This window comes from Chaetura pelagica, unplaced genomic scaffold (assembly GCF_000747805.2).
Source record: "Chaetura pelagica isolate M959 unplaced genomic scaffold, ChaPel_1.0 scaffold101, whole genome shotgun sequence".
Lineage (NCBI taxonomy): Eukaryota > Metazoa > Chordata > Aves > Apodiformes > Apodidae > Chaetura > Chaetura pelagica.
In genome coordinates, this window is record NW_009952564.1 from 190,257 (window position 1) to 208,354 (window position 18,098).

The 18,098-nt window shown below is 38.8% G+C and overlaps 1 protein-coding gene across 1 annotated transcript in view; it reads right to left on the minus strand.

The window, feature by feature from the left end:
• Positions 1-550: 550 nt before the first annotated feature.
• The window catches only part of NSUN3 (NOP2/Sun domain family, member 3), a 21,224-nt gene continuing 3,676 nt past the window's right edge, over positions 551-18,098 (minus strand). Inside the window, exons 3-7 of the mRNA XM_009993378.1 lie at positions 16,615-16,724; positions 15,065-15,408; positions 14,185-14,339; positions 13,278-13,399; positions 551-812 (exon numbers count right to left, since the gene is read on the minus strand). Coding sequence (XP_009991680.1) covers positions 551-812; positions 13,278-13,399; positions 14,185-14,339; positions 15,065-15,408; positions 16,615-16,724 — 993 coding nt within the window. The remainder of the gene's footprint in view (positions 813-13,277; positions 13,400-14,184; positions 14,340-15,064; positions 15,409-16,614; positions 16,725-18,098) is intronic.

Below are 18,098 nucleotides of genomic sequence, written 5' to 3' on the forward strand. Positions count from 1 at the left end.
CTGAGGAAACCTAAAAAATTCAGCACGTTCTCACTGAGACTGTCTTTCCTTATACACCAGAGACAACATCATTAATTCACATAACTTTTATTAATGCACAGGATAAAACACTCCTCCATATTGTCTGTTTTGCTTGTCATTGACTGTAATTCTGTAACAAAACTCCCTAAATACTGTGCTATTAGTGCAGTTATTAACCATTCTGTTTCAAGTACGGGCTCCAGTGCCAGCAGAATATACTGTATTATGCCATAAACCACTATACAGGCCTCTACTCTAGCATATCAATCATTTAAGAGCATCACCTTGAAAAGAGTACAAAGCTCCCTTGATTTTGTAAGGGCTTCACAGAGGCCCACCAGCTCACATGAGAAGAGTCATTCTGTTACTTCAGTTAAACTGTCTAGATTGTTCTTCATTAGGGAGCAGCTGATACAAAACTGCAATGCTCTCCAGTTGCCTTGCACTACCTTCATATACATATACTACATTAGAAATAAAAATTATTTATCACATATCCCTTATAAAAAAATAACAGGCACCAGACGGACTATGCTTTCTTTAATTTAGCTATGTACATTGGGCCCCATGTTCTCCCCTTCTCTGGGAGGACCATAAGTTCATGCCGTTGTGTACCACTGAGAAAAGTGAACTCCTGAGAAACAGCTTTGGCCATTTCACTTATGTCTACAGGCACAACATTACTACAGGAGTTTAGAATGAGATTTATTACATCGCTGTTTTCTGCCTTTGAGAGAGTGCATGTAGAGTAGACCAATGATCCGCCAGGACGCAACGCTTTAAGAGCAGACCTGCAAATAACAAAAAAGAAAATTCAACATAAGAAGTGACATATTAGGTGAATTAACTTACACATTTGGAATTATAAATAGGAATAAAGAAAGAGGAGAAAAATAACATACACTGTTAAGACCATTTCGTGGTAATTGACAGTTCAGGAAACTACCTGCAACATATTTTTGTTTTCTCATTTATTAATGTATTCTCAATTAATTGAAGGTATTTCTTTTACAACAGTGACAAGGAGAAAGCAGCACCCATACAGAGTTGTAGAACATTCTTCAAACATTTCTATGTGCAGCATAACTGAAAATGCTGCAGCTGCGCATACAAAATGGGTTACACCACATCAAAAGTGTTAGGTTAGCTACTTAGCTAGCTGCTTGCATGAACAAATTTCAGAATGTACAGTTTTAGTAGTAATCTAAACTAATTACAGACTGTAATTTCACAAGTATCTCTGCAAATTCTGCAATTTATTTAGCAGCTAAGAGGACTTGGGAGTTTCACTGAGCCACAACTTTTCAATCTGATTTCTTAATGAAATATGACTTATTGGATAATATTGTCTGTCTATGTGCCCTTCATTTTTTAACCTGTTCACAAATTTTGACTAAACAAAGGCAGAATAGAGGCATAAGATTTCATGTATCCTGAAAGCTTAATAGCCATTGATAGATGGACAGAACAGTTTTTCTCACTTCTCCACTGAAACAATATTCACCAATTGTAAATTAAAGGAGTAAGGAGGAAAGTCCCAAATCTTGCACCACAGAAAAGCATGTCCCCAATCTGGTGCCACCACATAACTGAAAGAGGAAGCTACACTAAAAGTTCATTTGCTATTAAAATGCTCTCTTAAGGGAATATCTTTTAGTCACATACTTTGTAGCCTTCAGGGACATAATGGCTCAAAGGCTGAGTTGTAAATTAGTATTCAAACATAATCTCACTGCTTCTGGAAAACTGGCTGAAGCAAATGCCACATTAAAATATAACTGTTCCCTAAATAAAACTTCTTTTGTTTAAAAACAAGAGAATCTGAACAGATTAATGCTGCTACTTAGCTTATGCATATCAAAGAGGCAACAAAGTAGGTGCTTAAGGGGCTGCAAGTGTGTCACTGGGAATGCAGCAGGCACACAAGAGCAGGGAAGATACTGGAAGCATAAACTCATGGAGCACAGTGACACACATAGCCAGGCTGTATGGAAAGACACTGGATTACCTTTGATTGGTAGATAATAGTGACAATACTGCACTGACCCCCCCCCGCAAAAAATCTACAGGGAAAAGAAATAAAAAACCCAGCAAACCCAAGAAAAAAAAACCCATGTCCTATAACCAGATGAGGTAAACAGTCCCCAAATGCAGTGAGCCTGGTTCCAAGCCCAGACAAAAAATACAATTCCACTGAAACAGCAATTCTTCAAGAGACAAGCTGATATTCTGCTAAGGGTGGTATCTGAACAAAAAGAGTTGAAAAAAGTAAAGGAAAATGTAAGGGGGAAAAGACAAGTCCTTTTAATAGGATTGGGTCTTTTCAGGAAAGAATCAATAAAGAAAAGCCTCATCAGAAGTGAGATCAAAGCAGATCACAGACAAAACCTACTCCAAAAGTCCTGTCCAAAGTAAAAAGGAAACATCAGGACAAATTACTGTTTTAGACATAGATAACACAAACTCCATTCACCTTCCCATGTGAATACACCCGTGTATTATACCAAATTTCTTTCTCTGGGGATTGTACACTGTCAATGAGTCTTGTTTACATTAATCAGCAAGCCAAGTACATATTTTACCAGAGTCTATACTACTCCAATTGTAGTCAGCATAACATAACAAAGCTCTTTCAACTGATGAAGCTCAAAGAAAAACAAAAAATCAGTGTTTAATGTCTTTGTTGTATCAGTCTTCAATAAAAAGATGGAGAGTGAGCAGATGGCTAGCACATTTAGCCTAAGTGAGTGAGCAATTCAGGTTCATCCTGTCATAGGTAAACAACACGTTACAAAGCACTCAGGTCGTTTAAAAACTTTCAATATAACTGGGCCTAACAGACACATTCTAGGATGCTTCCAAAATTAGCTAAACCCATCATAAAACTGCAAGCTTATCTCAGACCTCTGAGTAGGTTTTAAGAGTCTGCAAAATTGTTTAAGAATGCTTTAGACACAGGTTGATACAGGACATTTGCGATGTCACCTTGAGACAGCAAAACAGAGCAAGTGTCAACCTAACATCCCTTCAAAATCTTATTTTCTGAACTTCCGCAGTTACCAGCACACATTCAAATTGTCCAGCTCCAGATATTCATCCTTCCACCCCTCTGCATCCCAATACACAGGTACTCCTTAGCAGGCTACAGAAGCACCAGTACTGGACTGGAGACCCTAAGCTGTCTCCACTGTCTCTCCAGCTATCTTTCTTGTTTGCAGTTGTCCTGCTGTAGCTGCACCTGTGCATTTAAACGGACCAGGATCTTGTGGCTGCTCTCTGGTCTGCCTGAGCAATCACAAGACACCTAGATATATGGAAGGTAACTACCATAAAGCAGAGCAGTAATGTACAACCGTTCCTTCTCGTGAAAAACAAGTTGGCAAGAGAAGTCCATACTGATTCACTGTCTCCTTGGTCTTAGATCCATTCTGGAAAACATAAAAGCATTCCTTCCCCCCATGCAAAAGTTGCCTACTCTCTGGCTTTCACAATAAAACTCAAAGAGAATTGGATTGAAGTCCAGATGGCTTCTCAGCACTATTCTTCTTCACAGCACTATTAGAAACTACCTACTTTACTTTTTCATAGTATCTCCACCTCCAGCTATACCTTTTCTATGCATATGGCAACATCAAGCCATGAGAGGGGCAGCTAGATGGTGTAGAAACATGACAGTGTTTTTTTGAATGACAATCAAGTAGTACTTACAGCATACCTGATAACTTTACTAATAGAAGCAAGTAACAGCAACTGCTTTCTTATCATAAGGTGGATACTGCATGAACATTTAAGCAAGTGTGAAAAAATTTTTACCATGTAAAGGTAGAAAAGATAAAAGGTGAAGTTAAATGCCCATAAAGTACATAAGCTGTAGTTTACAGGGTTAAAATCCTGGATGTTAAGTGTCCTTTTGTTACCATCTACAAAGTAAAAAAACATTGAAGACAACACTTTCAAATGCACTGTGCTCTCAACACTGAGTCACTGGGGCAGTGATTCAGAGGAAAGAGCAGCACAGGCTTCTGAACAAAATCCTGAAAATCTCACATCAAATCCCCCCTAACTCTAAGCCTTCTTAGCTTAAGAATCATCACTGGCCTATGACCCAAAAAGGTCAGGCTGCTCCCTGCAGCTATCTTTATTCTGAACCTCAGTCATGAATTAAAATATCTAAGGAGGATTACTTTACGCTGCAAGGTCAATCAATGTATCTATTCATCTTGTCAGCTACAGCAACAGTTGTTTCAGTGGCCGTGTTCAAAGTCAACTGACTGCCATCCCTGATTAAGCTGTGCTTGGCTTTTGATAAACTTGCACTGAGTTGCAAATTTCAAAGTGAAGAAGTGCTGGGCTCAAAGTCACAACGTGATACTTCACTGGGCTAAGCAGATTCAGGGAGTTTGGTCCTCGTCATCAGCATGACATTCATTCCTAAGAGAATCTGTTCAAATAAATTTGAAATACTTGGGTCCCTCTATAATCAATGGAGGGAAACAAGGTTATCCAAGAGATAAGCTCAGAGCTGGAGCCTAATTATAGACACTTGGAAGAACCCACCACTCCTACTATGACTCCACCATCTAAAAAGGTAGAGATTCCTCTTATGTTAGGCATCTTGATTATCCCCCAAGTCCTTACTTGAAGCTTGGTTCTCAGAAGATGCAACTTGGTGCCTGTTACAAAATAATTTGTAACTTTCAAAAATGGGCTCTAAATCTAGAGAGATTAAAAAGGATGCTAGGGCAAAAGACCCTAAAGTATCTTTTCACCTTTCTTTTATAATACATTGCTAAAAAAAACGACAAAACATTACTTAAAGGTAATTCATCTGCAGTTACTTTTTTTCTTAGCAGTAAAGATGACTTTCATGTTTATTAAAGACCTAAAACTTTCAGTTTAAATATAGATCTAGTTATACTTTCATAATTTTAAATTCTGGTATATACATTTACCAGAATGAATTTTACAAGGTACAGGCACTAATACTACAAAGTTTCAAGCTTTATAGGGAGAAGCATAAAAATACACATCAAAAGCAAGGGAAACTTTTCCTAGAGCCTCATGATTTGTTCACCTTTCCCTATAATAATTTTTGGTTTAGTAACATGACAACACCTTAGTACTTGCAATCAAGACCCTAAAGCAACACCACCGTTGGCAGCCAACAAGTAACTCCAGCTTTTATGTTGTATGCTATCATACTAAACCACTGCAGAAGTGTGAGTTTGTTGTTTTAGTGCTTTAAGATAGCCAAGACATAGCAGAAATAACTACAATTGGTGAAATGTGCAACATACCCTATTTACCATGTCAGGCTTGCATACAAGATATCCAAGGTTAATTCTTCCAAATACAGAACAGTATGAAAAAGAAGCAATTACATCCTGGAGCAGCAAGTACTATCACATATTTGTTACAAGACAACATATATGCTAAATGAAAGAAAAAAGTCAAGCTCTTTTCTGGGGTTCTGAACACAACTTTATCTCCTATCACAATTCAGGAGACTATACTGATAATAGTCCAAAATTTTAATGATATTTTCAAATCCTCAATAGTTTGGAATTAAAACAGCTGGAAAACTGCAGGATAGAGTGAGATTCACTGGCCCATCATTCTACAGAAACTTGAGTCTTCTCCACTCTTGCTTGAAAGTATTGACATTATCATTTTATAACCACCAAATCCACACTTCTGTAATCCAAACAAAAGGGTGGCTGATGCTCATCTCATTGAGAAAGTACTCTAAAACAATTCAACACACAGAGATTACTCTCCTTTTCATTCTAAATGAGGTTTTTTTCTAAAAAAAGCATTAGCAATAATTTATATTTTTTCAGGGTGTGTCTTTGGATACAAGATCAATGCCATGTATTATAATATGGATGTCAGATATACAGAAAATGCACTGGACTCATTAGACTTACCTATCCTAACCCCTCACGTTACAGGAGTACTGGATAAGACATTTTTAAAGAAATACATCTTAAAGCAGTTTTATTTAGTTTATTCCTTAAGATTTGCTTTAAATCCAACAATGGAGAAGATGCTAAGAATAATCAGGGAAAACAGAGCAGCATTATTGTTATTTAATATCTCAGGGAAAAAAGACCACTGTAGAGCCACACAATTCTGAACTCTTATATTCAACTAAAATATAGTCAGAACATAAAAATTGTTTTCAAATTTACAGCAAATTAAACATCATAGGCTGACATTGTATTTATTCTTATAGTCTTGCTGTCTCAAGCATTCTTTAAAAACAGGCAGACAATAACTATATATTTCATACTATAGGTAGCACCTGCCTGTCCAGCCAACTCCTCTGTGCTTGGGTTTATGTTGCATGCCATTGGAAGGGTCAGCATTCATTCTGTTAATCATTCAACCGTTTTCAGTATTCAAGTAAAAAATTTACATGTATATTTTAAGGCAATTTAAAAATAATACAACACTTCAACAGTGCCATCTTTTGGCAACTGGGATGTACTTCTGCTCAACAGGAAAGCTAATGTTTGATCAGAATAAAAACTGCCAACCCTTTTATAAGCTATTTTTATCATCAGTCTTATTCTTTTTATTGACCAAAAACATCACACATCTTCTTCCTCTTGTAAGAGTTCAGACACCTTATGGTAATATGGCCTATGTGTTAAAGGTTGCTTGCAGGATTTATTTCTCCAAAGTCAAAACCATAAGGAAATTCCTCCTGTTTCAAAACCACAATTTTTAATACTTTGTGACAAAGCTGCACAAGACAAAGAGACTCAAGTTCAAGTATTCTTGCTGTGACAAAACCTAAATCCTTCCATTGTGCTTGTCATCCCAGAATTACCTTCTTATCTTATATACTCTCAGAGGTCCATCCCTATTCCCAGTTTACTATTTACAGGAAAAAAAAAACATATATAGCTTGAGAAGAACCTTCTCAGCTAGAGAATGGAGAATGAAAGGCCTTTGAAACCCACTATAGGCTTTGCCACAAAGCTTTAGAGTTAGTGTTGCTCTTTACAGCTTATGAAACACATATACATAGAAAGAACTGAAAGTAAAATTAAAGGAAAATTTGTGTCTCAATTTAAACCTGTCAATTGTGTCTCAATTTAAACCTAAAACATCTGTCTAGCTGCTAGGTAGCTTATTTATAAAGTCAAAAACTTTTTTTGCAATGTATCATAAGTGACTTGATCTGCAAGTTACTCACAGGAGAGTGCCAAAGGCTTAAGAAACCAGGCACTTAAAATCAGAAGCTATTTCTTGTAACATCTGTGATGCAAGACAACACAACCTGAAGCCACAACAATGTCCACAGCACTCATTCTTTGTGAAGAAATTCAAACCAACTGTGAGTCTAAAAAGCTCAGTAAAGACTTCTACCTCCAGCAATATCACCAACAGTGTTTTGAGCAATGGCACAGCACAAACATACCACATTTAGTTATAAGAAATTAGAACCAAGAATAACAGCTCCCTGTCCAGTCAGCACCTAACTGTTTTCATTTGCAGGGGCAAGGACTGACTGAGGGAACATGGTTTGGACAGCAAGAAACCAGGAACAGCAGACCTTACCTTGCAGCCTGGGGCCAGTAGTCTATACAAATTATTCAGCTTTTCTCAGATGGAAAACAGTTAAAGAAGGATTCATCCAAACAACCCTTACAACAGCTCTTACACATTCCCAGTGGAGCTAATTGACTAGACAGTTAAGAATAATGAGTGGATTAAAAGGTAAGCTACAGAGGGGTAACTGGAAAAATTCCAGGGAGAGAGATGGACTTTAGCCACAATAACCCCAGGCAGGGCTACAGACAGGGGGAAAGGGGCTGCAGAGAAGCCCAGCAGAGAGGGACCTGGGAGTACTGGTTGACAACCAGCTGAACATGAGCCAGCAGTGTGCCCAGGTGGCACAGAAGGCCAGTGGCATCCTGACTTGTATCAGGAATAGTGTGGCCAGCAGGAGTAGGGATGTAATTCTCTCCCTGTACTCAGCACTGGTGAGGCCTCACCTCGAGTACTGTGTGCAGTTCTGGGCCCCTCACTGCAAGAAGGACATTGAGGTGCTGGAGCAGGTCCAGAGGAGAGCAACAAGGCTGGTGAAAGGATGAGAGGGAAGGTCTTACAGGGTTAGGCTGAGGGAGCTGGGGGTGGTTAGACTGGAGGAGACTCAGGGGGGATCTTATCACTCTCTTCAACTACCTGAAGGGAAGGTGTAGTCAGCTGGAGGCTGGGCTCTTCTTCCAGGCAACTAGCAACAAGACATGAGGGCATGGCCTGAAGCTACTCCAGGGGAGGTTTAGGTTGGATATTAGGAAGTACTTCCTCACGGAGAGAGTTCTTAGACATTGGAATGGACTTCCCAGGGAAGTGGCAGCAGCACCGTCCCTGGATGTGGCACTTAGTGTTATGGTCCAGCTGATGTGGTGGTGTTGATCATAGGCTGGACTTGATGATCTTAAAGGTTTTTTCCAACCTCGGTGATTCTGTGATTCAGTGATAAACAGTTTAGACAAGCAACCCACAGTGCAGTTTTCCCAACCTTCCTATGTGTCTTCTTTCCCTTCTCCACAGAAAACGGCATTCACTTCACTTCCTCCCTCAGTTCACCACTCCCCCTCCAGTGCCACTGTTCAGAACTCTCTCAGGTCACTGCAAAACATCCCTGAATTCCACGTATGGAGCTCCTACGCAGCAGTCCAGCACTCTCTGGCACAGAAATCTGTGGCACAAGATGGCTGCCATATCTCTTAACGGACTCCCTTGTTGTTCTCCTTGCCCTGTGGCATTCAGGCTTGCCAACCTTTTAATGCCTGACACTAAACCAACTCAAGTAATTTCAACAATGGTAACTTTCCTATAGGCTCAAGTCACTGGTTCGCTTTGCCTTTTTAATGAACATTAAAAGCTGAGATTTTTATTTTTTTTTTCATCAGCAGAAAATCATAAGCAAAACTGAATCAATTTGTCTGGACAGTACAACTAGTGAATGGTGAGCTATTCCTTTTTCCTTCATTGTTACATCCTCATGTTGTAAAGACTCTAGTCTTAATCAAAGCAGAAATGGTACACTGGTACCATATACTGGTACCCAAACTATATGATGGTGTATTTATGAAAAAACAATTTTCGCCTCCACTCTACAAGAACCCCTCACAATGAAGAGCACACAATTCCTCTTCTAGGTGCTTGTGGAAATCTAGTATCAGTGAAAACACAAAGTTGATACTGAATGCAGGAGGAGGAGCATCAAGATTTTCCTGGTAAATAACAGCATTCACTATGTGAAAAAACCTCTTTTCCAACAAATAAATTGGTGATGAAAATCTGTGAATGTATTCTATGAAACCATGTCACTAATTTTCAAATAGCAGAGAAAACAGAGCAGCTTCTAAATTAAAATGTATTTCTGTCCTATGTTTTTACCAAAAGCTTTAACACTGATTCTAATAAGATACAATTTAAAAGATCTGGACTTGAGAAAATAAACTGGGTCCTGTGGCACAGATTAACCTCTAGAGATTTAGGTTGCCAACTCTACATGATGACTTAAGAGAAAATGCCAATCTCATTTTACTTTCCACATGTTCAGACTGGTAAACCACCATACCAAGTGGCTGCATGAGCAGCAGTCTCTGCTTTGAAGAAGTCCAGGACTCAAGCAGCAAGACAAACACAGAACAAAAGCTTTATGAAGCTGCCTGCACATCACGTGGTAACTTAAATACAACATTAAATAATGGTTCAAGTGCCCTTTATTTCAGAAAAACAGGTTCAGAATATCTGGGTTAAGGGTTTTTTTAACTTCCCTAGTAAAAGCATGTGGCAAAATCCTCTTACCTCCCAAACTATTCAATAAAAAAAACCAAAACAAACCGCAAAACTTCTGGTACCCTTGTTCTGTAAAAGATCAGCAGCTTCAATTACGATGTTATGAAGCGTATCAAAAGGCAAAAAATTCTTTGTACAGAGGGAAACACTTGTTTTACCTCAGTATTGCACTCCACTTGCATAGGGTGTGTAGTAGGAGCTACGTATGTTACACAGAACCAGACCGAGTTCCTTAAATATCATCACATTTGTAAGCAAAACAGGAATTGAAACACTTAAGTTAACTAGGAAAAATAAAGAGTCTTCTGTATTTCTCCACCCAACTTTAATGCACACAACTTGAAAGAGATCAACTAGGAAAATGAGCATTTTGTATGGCTTATTTTGCCACCAGTAACCGAAAGCACAGATATTCAAAGTCCTTCAAACTTCTCATACACCCCAAATTCCTCTAAATCTCTGTTTTGTCTGTGCATGTCTTAAGTATTCAAAAACTATCTCCCTTGTAGCTTACTAGGGAGGAAAAGTGGCGAAAAAGGGAAGTCAGCCAATATATATTTTATAACAAAGTTAGTCTCGGCTCCTGGGGACCAGAACTCTATTAAACGTCAATTAGAGCTGCTTAATTACTGAGAAGTGTTATGTACAGAAGAGTCACAGTAGTCTGAATGCCTTTGCTGCATTTTTTAAACTGTATCCTGTTGGATTTACTGTCAGCTGAACCCTAACAGTTTCTTCCAGCCACAGTAACTGGTCTAGGAATAATTACAACATCCATAACAGTTTCACCACCAAGTTATTATGCACTCCAGCTTTACCTAAAATTTAATTTCTATCTGAGAACTGATAACATTTCTAAATTCACTTAAGGGAACCACTGCATTCTGTGCTAGCACTCAGTATCAGGAAATGCACATTCCTTTCTTACTTCGCAATTCATTTTCTGCATGAACGCTCCAAATAATAACAAGATTTGCAGTGTGTTCTTGGATTATACCACTCAGCAGGGATGATCTGGATTTGGTATTAACAATCATTACAGTCCTAATTTCCTTCAAATCAGTGGTGCCCTCTCTGCTTTAAAATTTGCTGTTCAGCATTTGTGTCACTTATTTACATTTTGGATTTTGTTCAGACTGGAGTAGGAAGACCACTGAATCAGTTTCAAGACTTCTTTAAGATCTTTATTCTCTAAAGCCTCTTAAGTACTTAATAAATTTGTACTGCAAAAAATACTTCTCCTTCCTTCACTTCCCCTCTGATGTTCCCAGCTCCCCCTTCCAAGGTGATCTGCTAAAAAAAAAAAAAAAAAAAAAAGAAAGCACATGACCAAACCTCTTCCTTGATTAAGAAAGAGGGAACTCAAAATTCTGGGTTGAATATCATTTGATAGGCATGAAAATAGAACTGCCCTTTGTCTTCCATTCTTCTAATTTGTGTCTTATACTTAACACTACTGCTAAACTCAAATAATCCTTTAAGCTTCATCTTACACAGTATTTCTTGTATTACACTCAACAAAATTCCCAGGATCCACCTTTATACTTTTTGTTTTGTTTTGTTACAGACACATGACCAAGATGAGAAATGTCCACAAGACTTAAAGCACTGGGTAAGCCCTGGGTAAGCTGGAACAGGCTGCCCAGGTAAGTGGTTGAGTCACCATCCATACAGATATTTAAAAGACATGTGATGCTTACAGATGTGGTTTAGTGGACTCAGCAGTGCTGGGTTAACAGCTGGACTTGATGATCTTTAAGGTCTTTTCCACCCAAAGTGATTCTTTGACTATAATTTCACATGCTGCAAAAATCTTTTAAAAGAAAAAAAAAAATCCAGTGCCAATAACAACATATTGGCCAACCTACAGAACTACTCAGGCCTATGTTGAGCAATGAAATTGAAATTACTTTTACTTCAATTTACATACCAAACAATGTACATACCAAAAAGTATTTTGTCCTTACAAACCTCATTCTTATTGCTGTTGCTGTAGCAAAGTATACTTTTGACAGGAGCAAAGTTCCCTTCTTGATTTAGGACTAATTAAATTAGATATGATTTGGGCTGACAAGAATATCTCCTTGTTTTTAAAAAAACAAGGTTCCTGTTGTCATGAGCTCTCCATGTCAGGATTGCAATTGGGAGTGATTTATGCAAAGTCTCAAAATTTCTCTGCATGATATATGCTTTCTTTTGGTGGGGGTTCACAAATTGGATTTTATATGTCAAATATTGAAAAGGGAAAACTGAAGCAGGTCAGTGTTTTAAATGTGATTGATTTCTTCAAAGGAAATGGGTGACATGATGCATTACTGCAATAAGATACTCGTATTTCTGTTATAAATCATAGGCTTCTGCTAGGCCTTTTTCAAATGGAAGTCATGCAAAACGATCTTGAAGTGCTGCAATGGGAACTTTCTCTAAAAACTTTTGCTTTTTTATAATATGTTCTTTTTCTCTCAATTTGCTTTGACAGATGGACTTCAGGCGTGACTGTTACTTTGCAAAAACCACTCAAGTCTAGACAGTATCATTGGGAAGTCACTTTTTGTTTTTTCCAACAAGAAAAACTGTAAAGTTTGAAACACTTCACAAATGCACAAATGCTAGCCCATGGCTGGTATAGTTTAAAAGTGTGATATATGACAACCTTGATTTGGATTATTGGGTGGATGCTCTTGAAAAATAAGCAAATAATCCTCTCATCTCCATCAAACCCCATTCTTTTGCTTTTTTACCCTACCAATTAGGATTAGTAGTCTTTCTGTGCTACAAATAAGTCAAATGGGTATCAAATTCAAGCAGCATGTAAGAAAGTGCAATAGCAGACCCATCACTTCAGATAAACAGCCCAGAAAGCAAATTCTGCAGCAGCGTTAACTGAAGAACTAAGTGACAGTTGGTAACCAGTCCTGACTTACAGGACAGTTATCAAAAAGACTGTAAAAATTAAGCATAAGGGATAATTCTATGAAAGAACAACAATAAAAAGTATTTGGGGAAGAATGCCCAGCTCAGCACAGTTAAAAAAAACCACTATTTAAAATTATATGCATATTTTTGCTTCTGCTGAGAAATATATCTGCAACTGCTTTAGCTGTGTCCACCAAAAATATTTTTGTATGGTACCAGACTGTTCCAAATCACATGAAAATGGACATATATGTGATTAGAAGAGTTAAGAAGACTACACCAGTAGAGTAGTAGTGGACCTAGCCCCCACTGTTTGTATTACTCCATATGAATTTTTATATTCACGTTAACCTAGATCAATTGCTTATTCTAAAAAGCACTGCAGCAACATATTCTTCACATTATTTTCACATGGTGAAACCTGGTTCTGGTTATTAAACTGACAAATCTGGCACCCACATAGTTTTTATTAGTTATGAAAAGCCCCTTTAATAGCTTTCTTTTGCACTTCTCACCTCAGTAGCTGGAACTGTAGAGACGATAACTCCTTCCTTTGTATTAGCCTGAGAGTAACTTGCTGAATATCAGAAGAGAACAGCCAACTTCTGTCATTTGAACAAGGAGCATCAACCAGGACCTATAGAAAACATAAGAATAAATAAGACAATTTATGATAAAGATATTCACTTTCTGAACACTGTGGGCAAAAAATCTACTCAATGTTACTTTTGCAAACATTTAGAACACCCTTTTTACTTTGCGTTTGAGAGGCAAAAATGATGTAATTACTATTTTGGGATGTTTTTTATGGAGTTATTGAGGTGGGAGAAAAGAAATTACTGCTCCAGAAGTACTCTCCCTCTACCTGAATATCCTTCCTAATCACATGTCATGCAAAGAACACAGCTACACGGTCTTCAAACTTCACCATACAAGGCTAAATTGGTAACATCATCTAAGAAATTAATAAATGCACAACAGGCTTAATAAAGTGATTCCTGAGGCTCTGCGAATCTTGTAATGACCTTGGTTCCCCTAGATGGTAAGATATTTTTGTGAGAGCCAGAAAAAATAAAGGAAATTAAAAAGCAAAGCAGTACAGCGAGGAAAAAAAAACAGCAGTACTTATTAACATTTGTTAGGTAGAACTGAGATTAATAGCGTTGCATTCTAGTTGGGATTTGACTAATATTAACTGATAAAAATACTTCTGGGATGTTTTAAAAATGAAATATGAAAAGATGTCATAGAACTGGAGTTTTAAGTTCATGTATTATCACTTCCACTGCAAATTTTTAGCCTGTTTATTTAATAATCTTTAGTTGCTGACTAAAGAACAGAGCATATAACCACGTCTTGCCACTTAAACTTTGCCAGCTATAACGTGCTTCTTTTTTTATTGCTAATAAGTAATATTGTTACCTTGTCATATAATTTGGGATTTAGATCTCCAAATTGTCTACCATCCAGTTTAGAGACTGTTACTAAGTCAATCAAAGGATGTGGGATGAAGGATTCTATTGTCTGTTCCAGCCATCTTGACCTCAAATCATCATATTCATTACAGTGAAACTGACCTTAGAAAATAATGAAAAAAAAAAGAACCCTAAAATAAGTCTATGATTTTTCTGTTAGGTTTTTTTTTGCAAATACAAGGAGTTGCACCGATTTCAGAAGTTACACTGTTTTGCCATGACTGCCATAAGAGTTTACTCCTTATGTGCTCCTGTTATTGCACATTTTATAACACTGCTGAATTTTTATAAACCCCCTAAATTTCAACAAGCTCAGACAGAGAAACTATAAATACTTACTAGCAAATACTTAGTCTAGCAATAGACTTCCACAGTAAAATAAACTTTTAACATGATCCATATCCAAAGATCAGTCCAAATTGTGTGCCTTTCTGGGCTCCCTGAGTCACTGTCTAAATTAAGTACATGGCCCTTATTAATAAATCAATACACTTATAAATAAAACATCAGTTTTGTGTATCCTAAGCATTTTAACTAACTTCTTGAAAACTAGTAATAAGGGAACAAGTGGAGGAAGGAAAACAGAGGTACTCCACTTTTGTCTGTCAGTCTTCAGTAAGCTATATTTAAATAACTGCTGCTTCTTGTATCCTCTTTTAGGTAAACAGAACTCATAAAACAATTATTAAACAGCATGAAACCACTTGGAAAATAATTAGTTTCATTTTTTGCTTCCAATCCAAATCTTGTACAGCAAATTGGCACAACTGTAAATAGTCCAGGCATGGAGCCAGGGATCAGCTTCTAAGAGCACGTCAATACATTACCTGGATAGGCACACTGCAGTATAGCTACTGATTTACCCCCTGGTGCAGCACAGAGATCCAGGACATCTTCCCCGTCTTTCACTTCTAACGCCAACACTGGCAACAGTGAAGCAGCATTCAGCAGGTAATACTCCTTCAGTTTACCAGCCTGGTGTTTTTGTGCAGGGAACTTCCCTGGAGTTCTCCTGATGTAACACTTCAGCGATGAGGGAAGATAGGGCAAAGGTCCTTGAAAGGCAGGATGATATCCCTTCAAACGCAAGGTGTTCTCCAGCTCAGGAGATTGGCTGAACTTGTTAAGCAGGATGGCGTACTGCCAGCACCACGGGCATGTGAGTACATCTCTAGATTGAGAAAAGGCAGAGCTACTTAAAAACATGGCAGATAAAATCAGTTTTCTACTGTGTAGGAAGACTATTCTTACTTAAGGGTAACAATCTCTCCACTAGTTGATACTCATGTAATCAAAAAGGAATATTTTTTATTAGATATGATTAAGTATGCAGGGAAATAATTTTATAGAAGAAATCAAGCCACTGTTTTCTCTAATTATTGCATTTAAAATGCTAACCCCTTCCAATACAAGATGTTCTTTATTCTTCCTAGATATACTGAAGAACAACGGTGATATTAATTGTAAATTTTACCAAAAAAAGCAACAAACAAAACAAAAAAAAAAATCACATTAGCTTTGCAGTGGTTATTCCAGACAACACCATAAAATGCAGTTTTTCCAAGTGTTCTTTTCTAAATTTCCTTTTGTGTTCTGCAAACACTGGGCCAGGAAAACTTAAAACAATAGATATTCCCGGAAGACAGTCAAAAAGCAGTATTTGTATGAGAGGAAAATGTTTGTTCATATTTCAGTTCACTTTTTCTGACCTTTCTTTCATGGATTTCCCCATTTTCTATTTCAGTTCCCCTCCGTACTATTTCATTTAGTATCACAAAATGCTCATCAGGAACATTCACTGCCTAAAACAGAAGTGCACATTGATCCAGGCTAAATGATTTTCTAAGGTGATTCACTTAAACTAATGCTGTGTATCTATAGTTTTGGCTTTTTAAAAAAATAATGAAGGTACTTATTTAAACTCCCTTTTAATCAATCTGGCTAAACCAAAGAGAGGACTCAAAGGAATCACCTGATTTCTAAGATTCTGATCTTGCAGGATGCTTTCTCCTTCAAAACAACATGGCAATTTTCACGGAAGCACTCCTCATGCACGCCAGGATCAACTGCTTTTGTTCAAACTCCTTTTGAAAAGTATATAAGCTAAGCTTATCCAGTGCATATACTTCTTCTGCAATGCATAAGCACGCAGGAGAACGCAAAGTTCATCACATCCAAAAGAATCATGTCAAGGAGAAAAATAAAAATTCCAAGCTTTAGTCTTCTGTTGTTTTGCTCTTCTGTCCTAGCACTATACTGGATCTAAACTGAAGCAGTTGTTAAAGTCCATGACTCTTTTCAGAGCTATTTTATGAAACATTTTAAAAAAATAACAGAACCTCTCCACTCCCTCTCCCGTTTCCCCAGAACAACAGACCTCACACTGGTCCATGCATCTCCCAGTTCCCTTGTGTACTGCTTCTCAAAATGATCCAGAACGACTTGACAAATCTGCTTTTGATGTTTCCCATCTGTTTGATTTTCAAGCTTCAGAGAAAGGAAGACAAAAGAGCAGTAGTAAAAACAAACAAACCAACCCTTCCCTTGTTCTCATTAATACAATTAAAATAACATTCTATACATTTACATCAACTTAGTATCAGTGCTATTAGGATGTCCAAATATCAAGGTCACACCACATGTGATCAAAACATAGCATACATTTCAGAGAAGAAATTAAGCTAGTGTACCCTCTTCTTCTCTGCTTTTGAAGTGTTATTCAAAGTTTGTCAATAATACTCCTCTATATCTACTACACCAGTAATACAGTGGTTACTGGGCCTCTCATACACCGGGAGCAAAATAAACACAGAATTATTATAATCATGCACTATGATGACCTCTGCCAAGATGCACTCTTGTGGTTAACTAAGAGAAAGTAATTGTGAAAGTCAGCTGGAGTTGAGCTGCAAAGCATTGCAATGACCAATTTATTTCAGCATTAAGGGGGAAAAGGCGAAATCTGGCTGTACCTTCTGCTGTTCGGGTGGGTTTTTCTTGTTTATTGGGGGCTTTTTTTGTTTTGTTCTTTTTACCTATGAAAATTTGTATTTGGAAGAGGGGAGAAGAACTTCTGGTTTCTAAACAGAAATCCCGTGCGTTTCGGAAGGAAAACTCGAAAGGGAAACACTACATTTTCCGGGATTTCCCTCCCTGAGGACACCCGGCATCCTCTCCAACCCCGCACTGCCCGTCCTTGTCTCGTGCTTCCCCTTTCTGCCCAAAACTGGCCCCTCCGAACAGGAACACTTGCCAGAAGTCAGCACCTGAGGGTCCGGGCCGGCTCCGAGCTACTTCTGTTGCCTCTCAACTCACAGAGCCTTTGTGGGTGGGATTTCTGCTCCTCTACCTTCTCGCTGCCCCAGGGAGGAGGCCCGAGGGCCCGGCTGGGCACTGCGGCCCGAGCGGGGCCGGGACGCGGCCCCGAGGCGTCTGCGGAGCTACCAACACCCTCAGGAGCCCTGAACCGCCCCGACCCGCCGCTTCCACCTCAGAAGCTTCCGGGATTTCCCTCCCTGAGGACACCCGGCATCCTCTCCAACCCCGCACTGCCCGTCCTTGTCTCGTGCTTCCCCTTTCTGCCCAACACCGGCCCCTCCGAACAGGAACACTTGCCAGAAGTCAGCACCTGAGGGTCCGGGCCGGCTCCGAGCTACTTCTGTTGCCTCTCAACTCACAGAGCCTTTGTGGGTGGGATTTCTGCTCCTCTACCTTCTCGCTGCCCCAGGGAGGAGGCCCGAGGGCCCGGCTGGGCACTGCGGCCCGAGCGGGGCCGGGACGCGGCCCCGAGGCGTCTGCGGAGCTACCAACACCCTCAGGAGCCCTGAACCGCCCCGACCCGCCGCTTCCACCTCAGAAGCT